This window comes from Triticum aestivum, chromosome 2D (genome assembly GCF_018294505.1).
Source record: "Triticum aestivum cultivar Chinese Spring chromosome 2D, IWGSC CS RefSeq v2.1, whole genome shotgun sequence".
In the NCBI taxonomy this organism is placed as follows: domain Eukaryota; kingdom Viridiplantae; phylum Streptophyta; class Magnoliopsida; order Poales; family Poaceae; genus Triticum; species Triticum aestivum.
This window is the reverse complement of record NC_057799.1, coordinates 537,426,653-537,435,593: the sequence shown is the minus strand read 5'-3', so window position 1 is coordinate 537,435,593 and position 8,941 is coordinate 537,426,653. Positions and strand designations below refer to the sequence as shown.

The following is an 8,941-nucleotide window of genomic DNA, read 5'->3' as shown; positions in this document are numbered from 1 at the left end:
TTTATATAGAGTCACATTCGCCTGTATTTGTGTTCGAAATGATCCCGTTGACTCGCTCAGAAGAAGAGGCACAGACATGAATGCCATGAGGGCTTGGTTGGGTGTGTCGGAGAGTCACGTTTCGTAAGTTTATTGTTGAAACAAAGCGGAATGGGTTTAGGTGTTAACGCTAAATGTTTACTTTGCGAGTGGCCGGTTCGAGATTCGAGGTGTTTAAAAGCGTAATTTCCTTGTTTTTAAAAGCTACGGCTCTGTGCTAAGTTGTGTGACGCTTCTTTTAATAGAAGCACGGGCATGAAGTGACTACAGCTACGGTTCTGTACCAGGTAGCGACACGACTTGTGCACCGACGATGGCGTGGACATTCGTGGCAGTGTTAAGGGTCACAGGCACGGGCGTGAAGCGCTAAAAGGCATGCTGCCATATAATATAGAGTCACGTTCCTGTGTGTTTGTGTTCCGAATGATTCCGTCGACTCGATCAGATGGAGAGGCACAGGCGTTCAGCGCACAAAGGCACCGTCAGGTTCTTTCTTTAATTGGGGAGACCCAACGGAATTGGTTCGGATGTGAACACCCACTGTTTACTCTGTGAGGCACGGAATGGCCTATTTGAGAGACGCCGGTGTGGTATATTCTTCGCACAGTCATGGGTCCCAGGAAGGCACGGCGTGGTATTGTGTAGAGTGACGTTAGTTTGTCTTGGTGTTCCAGATGGCGTGGTTTTATGTAGAGTCTCGTTCGCCTGTATTTGTGTTCGAAATGATTACGTTGACTCATTCAGAAGAAGAGGCACAGACATGAATTCCATGAGGGCATGGTTGAGTCTGTCGAGGAGTCATGTTTCGTAAGTTTATTGTTGAAACAAAGCGGAATGGGTTTAGATGTTAACGCTAAATGTTTACTTTCGCATGGCCGGTTCGAGATTCGAGGTGTTTAAAAGCATAACTTCCTTGTTTTTAAAAGCTACGGCTCTGTGCTGAGTTGCGTGGCGCTTCTTTTCTTAGAAGCACAGGCGTGAAGTGACTACAGCTACGGTTCTGTACCAGGTAGCGACACGACTTGTGCACTGACGATGGCGTGGACGTTCGTGGCAGTGTTAAGGGTCACAGGCACGGGCGTGAAGCGCTAAAAGGCATGTTGTCGTATAATATAGAGTCACGCTCCTGTGTGTTTGTGTTTCGAATGATTCCGTCGACTCGATCAGACGGAGAGGCACCGCCGTTCAGCGCACAAAGGTTCTTTAATTGGGGAGACCCAGCGGAATTGGTTCAGATGTGAATACCCACTGTTTACTCTGTGAAGCACGGAATGGCCTATTCGAGAGACGCTGGTGTGGTATATTCTTCGCACGGTTATGGGTCCCAGGAAGCCACGGCGTCGCATTGTGTAGAGTGACGTTAGTTTGTCTTGGTGTTCCAAATGATTCTGTTGAATCGTTCGCACTGAAAGGCACAACTATGAAGTCAGTAGAGGCACGGTTATGCGTTACACAGAGTCACATTCGTGTGTTGATTGCAGAAACCCCACCGTTCGACGGGCGTCTCCTCGTATTCGGTGTGAAGGCCGCTCCGGAAACCCAAGGGTCCGACGTGCATTTCTTCCGGTGACGCCGCTCTGGAGGAGGTGGAGGTATTAATAGAGTGAACGCCATGTGTCGACGCTGCAGAATCCAAAAGGACCGACGGCCGTCTCATCCGTCGGTGGAGTGAACGCCGCGTGTCACCATTCCGGCTCATCGCTCGAGGTCAAGAAGCAGTTATTTAAGCCAAGCGGCGTCCGCCACCACTAGACATCATCCTGCTTCTCCCTCTTTCGCCGGCAATCTTAGGAAATCACCCATCTTCCTCTTTTCGTTTGTGACGTTCCCCGCCATGGTTCGGCACAAGATAACTACTTATGCGATGCTTACTCCCGAGCGTCGTTTTCAGTTGCAGGAGGACATCCGTTTGAGGCACGCCGCTCGGGTCGCAGCGGGCATGTCTCCGGACTCGCCGGGGCCGGAGGAGATTGGGGAGGTGGAGGAAGTGGAGGGGGATGCGTCGGAGCTCATGCATGGAGTTGATCCAGTGGGGGAGATGTGATGGAGGAAGAGGAGGGGGTGATCTAGTGGGGGGAGATGTGATAGAGGAAGAGGAGAGGGGTGACAAGGATGAGGAGGAGGACGAGGAAGGCGTGGACGAGGATGACGAGGACGACGAGGAAGGCATGGACGAGGATGAGGAGGACGACGAGGAAGGTATGGACGAGGATGACGAGGACGACGAGGAAGGCATGGACGAGGATGAGGAGGACGACAAGGAAGGCGTGGACGAGGACGACGAGGAAGGCGTGGACGGGGATGGCGAGGACGACAAGGAAGGCTTGGACGAGGATGACGAGGACGTCGAGGAAGGCTTGGACGAGGATGACGAGGACGACAAGGAAGGCGTGGACGAGGACGACGAGGAGGGAGATGACGAGGACAAGGAGGAGGCTGGTGACGAGGAAGACGAGGACGGCGAGGAGTGGGGTGACGAGGAAGACGAGGCGGAGTTCTATCTCGGTGAGTCGGCCTTGATGGCGGAGCAGACCGCTATCCTGGAGTCCATCCAAGATGAGGCATATGTGGAGTCCAACCGGCGCTTCCTCTGGGAAGAACAGGCGAAGACCAATGTGCTCTTCGACAAGCTGGATGCGGAGCAGGAGGCGGAGGCCAACGACGTCGATGTCAGAATGGAGATAGTGGACATCTCCGACGACGGGGAGTAGTGTAGTTTTGTTGGTAGATGTTTGCTTTTCCATGGTTTTTATGCTTTTCATGTTTTGTGTGTCTGTAAAGGTTGAACAATGTCAAGCAATCGTCGATGTTAGAATGGAGACAGTTTCGTTTCCATGTCAAGCAATCGTGTTTTGTTCTGAAGTAGTAGTACTACCCCGTCCCAAAATAAATGTGTCAACTTTGCAGTACAATTCACATTGTACTGGTTAGTACACGGTTGAGCGAATTAATTTGTGATGGAAGGTGTATGTTTTATTACAAATTGCTGTTTCAAGTACCATATTTGGGTCGGAAGGCGTATGTTTTATTACACTGTATTGTTTTATTATAGATTGCAGTTTCAAGTACAAAATAAACGTCTCAACTAGGGCACATATTTGATTCTAGATATTTCAGTGTGGTTAGATTTGAATATGGTTTCAGCATGGTTAGATTCTAGAGAGGCACTCCACAACATGCACCAAAAAGCCACAGATGTGCTTCTGAGAAGCACCATCTTGCATGGTTTTACCGCAAGATGGGATTCGACATTTATCCAGGACATTCCGGGTTTTATAAGTGTAGAAAGAATTGTTTTTCACTTATATGTTGTGTGGCAGAGGCACGGCTATTACTTTTGTGAGAGGCCTGAATGTGCCGACGGAACGGGCACGGTCACGTATGAAATAGGTGCAAGGTGGTCCCTAATGTCTCCTTAATGTATCATCTATACACTTCACTGTTACAAGCACGATCGTTCGTTCTTGTCGAGGCACAGAGGTGAAGGATGGAGCCTTTGCCTCTGCGATAGTCACGTCCCATATTAAGAAGGAAGCAAATCTTCATAGACCTGATACGTCGGAAGCTGGCCGTAAGGCACACTCCTGCCTCTGTGTTTTCGATGACGTCACGTTTAGTGCCAGTGGGGTGGACGTAATGCTCGGTTTGCTGATGTTTTTGTTGTCAGCAACTTTCTTAACATGTTACGCATGACAGAGGTGCAGTTTTACCCGACGTAGAGGCATGCACGTAACTAACTGGAGGCACGGAGATGTGATTCTAAGAGAGGTACGGACGCGAAAAGAATCGTGATGCAAGGACGTGAAGGTGTGCCTCTGCTTTAAAGAAGCTTTCACTGACACATTTTCATTGCGGGGGGCATGGACTATGAGCTCCATGTGTTTTCGAAGGCATTAGGCCTCATTAATGAACATATCAGACAGAAGGTGAATCTTTTGGTTGACGTCTAGAATGTTGCGTAAAATGACGTGAAGCCAAGTTACGCACAGTCCCCTTGGTATCAGAGGCACATAGGCACATAAGTGCCTATTGTGGTGCACTGGAAATAAACTTGTGCAAAAGACATGTAAACTGCAAGCAAACAACAAAGGTTAACTGCGGCACAAGCAAACCTGAATTTATAACAAGCAAACGGCAGTCTTGAGAGAAAGCAAATCTAATGAGAAATCTAGAATGGCATGCGCAATGTTCTAGATACTTTTGTTGGCCGGGACCACCTGCTTCAGTAGTCGTAGTCGCCACAGGACCTAGTGCGCTTCCTGGTCTGCTCCTTGTCGAGTTTTGCCCAGCGAAGCCCTTCCTGGATGATGGTGAGGCGACTCCATATCTCGTACGCAGCGTAAGCGTCCTTTGCCGCGTACTCGATGTGCCTCATGGACAGGGGCATGCACGCCCAGCGGCTGCGTTCTGCGTTGGTGAGCTCTACGTCGTGGACAAGGATGCCTGAGACGTCCCCAAGGGAGTCCAGAGGCTTGGTAGCTATAGGCACCCTCCATTCCTTCTGGATGTCGACGAAGTGGGCGATCTCCAGTCCGACGCGGCTGAGCATCTCTATGTCGCCGTCGATGGAGAAGCCAACAAACGTGTACCTGGGGTCCGCGAGGAAGTTGTCGAACTTGGTGCAGTGCTTGTCGGCCGCGCTCAGTTGGAAGAGCAGCACCGGATGACACTTGCCGACGGAGAGCTAGACGACGGCGGGTTTCTGATCTTCGCCATGCTCGTTGGTGTACTTCACATCAACTCCGACGATCTTGTGGCGCTCGAACTGGAGGTGTCTCTCGTACTGCTCAATGGTGGTCGCCGCCTTGTGCAAGTCGTTGGTGTGGATCACGTGCAACTTTGTGTTGCCGTGGGCCTGCCCCTCCATGAATTCCCTAGTGAATCCCATGGCCTGGAGCAGTTGGTCCTCCTGCAACCTGGTTTTTCGTGGGGAACAATGAGTGGGAGCGCAATGGCGATTTCTGTTCTTTGTGTGTGAGAAGGCCACGGCGGGAGTCTAAATTTAAGGGCGGGGAAGTGGCAAAGGAGTGCACGATCTCACTGTCGATGCGGTTGTGCACATCGTGGGTTCTAGATCGTGGTTTTTCTTTATATAAAAAATAAAAATAAAATCAGCAGTTATATTTTTAACAACCGTCGTATCTCCAGCAAGTCGTGGAGATGATCGTTGTCTTGCGTAGTTTGCTGTCAAATGTTAACTTTTACAATTTATCTCGTGAGGCATGCAGGGGCAGTATGTAGAGGCACAAGTCTCTGACCAAGAGAAGCATGCTTCAAGTGGCTTCTTTAACTCTCAGACACACGGGCGTGGTACATTTATTGGGAGTGGTAATTGTTTTCAGTGATACATTCGCTGGTAGGAGCAGTGATATGTTTCTTCAGAGGCACTGTTGTGTGTCCGTGTCGCAACTGACGCTACAAGATGGTCAGAAAGAACGAGAAGCAACGAGAGGCGTGGACATGCAGCTGCAAGAAGCACTCATACAACTAGAGGCGAAACGAGAGGCACAGACACGATGCTACGTGAGGCACGGAGTTGAAGCTACGTGATTGCACGGACGTCAATTCGTGCTATGGTGCTACGTGAGGCACGGGCACGAACAAATAGCCGTGCACTCAACTACATGCGCAAAAAGCCACAGATGTGTTTCTGAGAAGCACCGGCCTCCATGGTTTTACCGCAAGGTGGGATTCGACATTTATCCAGGGCATTCCGAGTTTTACAAGTGTAGGAAGAATCGTTTTTCACTTATATGTTCTGTGGCGGAGGCTCGGCTATTACTTGTATGACGAAGGAATGTACGTCGAATGTACGTGACGCGAGGATTGACAATAGGCGTCCGTTACTGTTTTCCCGGAATGTTTTTCAATTAACTGCGAGAGGAATGAATGTGCCGACGGAATAGGCACGGTCATGTCTGAAATAGTTGCAAGGTCGTCTCTAAGGTGTCCTATACGCTTTATAGTTACAAGCACGGTCGTCGTACTTGCTGAGGCATGGAGGTGAATGATGGAGCCTATGCCTCTGCGACAGTCACCTCCCATATTAAGAAGGAAGTAAATCTTCATAGACCCGATACGCCGGAAGCTGGCCATAAGGCACGCTCCTGCCTCTGCGTTTTCGGTGACGTCACGTTTAGTGCCAGCGGGGTCGACGTAATGCTCAGTTTTCTGATGTTTTTGTTGTCAGCAACTTTCTTAACATGTTACGCACGACAGAGGTATGGTTTTACCCGACGAACTGGAGGCACGGACGTGATTCTAAGGGAGGTAGGGACGCGAAGGATCGTGATGCAAGCACGTGAAGGTGTGCCTCTGTTTTCAAGAAGCTTTCATTGACACGTTTTCATTGCGGGGGCCATGGCCTATGAGTTTCATGTGTCTTCGAAGGCATTCGGCCTCATTAACGGACGTGAAGTCAATTTACGCACGGTCTCCATAGGAGTGGAAGCACCGAAGTGCCTTCGTGGGTGTTTTAAGTAGTTGGTGTTATTGACGGACAACTGTGCCTCTGTAGTGTTCTTCTCCGAGGGTCACGGGCGTAAGCAATGTTTTCCAAGGAGAATAAACGCCTAACTACCTCTGTATTCAAAATGTTTTTCCAAAGTGTTCCATACGAACGATTTTTAATATTTGTGTGTGCAATGGTTTGTTAGAACATTGTGCACTGCTTTTAGGAGCATTATGTAATTGTTGTCCCTGCATTTCGACGCTGCATCCACAAAGGTACTAGTGCATTGCATGCTCGTCATGTTTGTGGATTGCTATGTGTACCTGCTCTGTGCGTTACGCTAATCGTATAGTACTTGTACTGCGTTTATATTTTTCAGTTCACGCCAATATATTCTAATAATAGAAAACTGCAACATTGCACTGGAAATAAACTTGTTCAGAAGATAAGTAAACTGGAAGCAAACTACAAGGTTAACTGCGACACAAGCAAATCTAAATTTAGAACAAGTAAACGGCAGTCTTGAGAGAAAGCAAATCTAACGGGAAATCTAGAATGGCATGAGCAATCTTCTAGTTACTTTTCATGGCCGGGACCACCTGCTTCAGTAGTCGTAGTCGGCCCAGGACCTTGCGCGCTTCCTGGTCTGCTCCTTCTTGAGTTTTGCCCGGCGGAGGCCTTCCTGGATGATGGTGAGGCGGCTCCATATCTCGTACGCAGCGTAAGCATCTTTTGCCGCGTACTCGATGTGCCTCATGGACAGGGGCATGCGCGCCCAGCGCTGGTGCTCTGCGTTGGTGAGCTTCTTCTTCATGTTGTTGTAGTAGTCGTGGAGAAGGATGCACGAGACATCCCCAAGGGAGTCCAGAGGCTTGGTAGCTGTAGGCACCCTCCATTCCTTCTGGATGTCGACGAAGTGGGCGATCTCTAGTCCGACGCGCCCGAGCATCTCTATGTCGCCGTCGATGGAGAAGCCAGCAAACGTGTATCTAGGGTCGGCGAGGAAGTTGTTGAACCTGGTGCAGTTCTTGTCGGCAGCGCTCAGTTGGAAGAGCAACACCGGATGATCCTTGCCGACGGAGAGCTGGACGAGGGCTGGTTTCTGATCTTCGCCAACGTCGTTGGTGTACTTCACATCAACTCCGACGATCTTGTGGCGCTCGAATTCGAGGTGTCGCTCGTACTGCTTGATGGTGGTCGCCGCCTTGTGCAAGTCGTTGGTGTGGATCACGTGCAACTTGGTGTTGCCGCGGGCCTGCACCTCCATGAATTCCTTGATGAATCCCATGGCCTGGAGCAGTTGGTCTTCCTGCAACCTGCTTTTTCGTGGGGAACAATGAGTGGGAGCGCAATGGCGATTTCTGTTGTTTGTGTGTAAGAAGGCCGCGGTGGAAGTCTAAATTTAAGGGCGGGGAAGCGGCAAAGGAGTGCACGATCTCACTGTCGATGTGGTTGTGCACATCGTGGGTTCTGGATCGTGGTTTCATCTCCCTGGTGGTGCGGTTGTTCACATCCTAGGTTTTTGATCGTGGTTTTTCTTTATAAAAAATAAAAATAAAATCAGCAGTTATGTTTTTAGCAACCGTCGTATCTCCAGCCAGTCGGGGAGATGATCGCTGTCTTGCGTAGTTTGCTGTCAAATGTTAACTTTTACAATTTATCTCGTGAGGCATGCAGGGGCAGTATGTAGAGGCACAAGTCTCTGACCAAGAGAAGCATGCTTGAAGTGGCTGGTTTAACTCTCAGACACACGGGCGTGGTACATTCATTGGGAGTGGCAATTGTTTTCAGTGATACATTCGCTGGTAGGAGCAGTGATGTGTTTTTTCAGAGGCACTATTGCAGCTAATGCTACGAGATGGACAGAAAGAACGAGAAGCAACGACAGGCGTGGATATGCAGCTTCAAGAAGCACTTATACAACAAGAGGCGCAAGTAGAGGCATAGATACGATGCTACGTCAGGCACAGAAATGAAGTTACGTGATTCACGGACGTCAATTCGTGCTATGGTGCTACGCGAGGCACGGGCACGAACAAATAGCCGTGCACTCAACTACATGCGCAAAAAGCCACAGATGTGTTCCTGAGAAGCACCGGCCTCCATGGTTTTGCCGCAAGGTGGGATTCGACATTTATCCAGGGCATTCCGGGTTTTACAAGTGTAGGAATAATCATTTTACACTTATATGTTCTGTGGCAGAGGCACGTGAAAGATCGTGGATGTCGCCTAGAGGGGGGGGGGTGAATAGGCGCTTTAAAATAATTACGGTTTAGGCTTGAACAAATGCGGAATAAACCTAGCGGTTAATTTGACAAGCACAAAACCTACAACCACTAGGCTCACCTATGTGCACCAACAACTTATGCTAAGCAAGATAAACAACTAAGTGGTAGCAAGATATATGACAAGAAACAATATGGCTATCACAAAGTAAAGTGCGTAAGTAAA

General features: G+C 49.4%; 1 protein-coding gene across 1 annotated transcript; it reads right to left on the bottom strand.

Annotated features, from left to right (window-relative positions):
* Positions 1 to 7,094: 7,094 nt before the first annotated feature.
* Positions 7,095 to 7,778, bottom strand: LOC123049847 (uncharacterized). The gene has a single exon (XM_044472713.1). It carries the CDS (start codon positions 7,776 to 7,778, stop codon positions 7,095 to 7,097), a length of 684 nt encoding a protein of 227 aa, XP_044328648.1.
* Between the last annotated feature and the right edge of the window lie 1,163 nt (positions 7,779 to 8,941).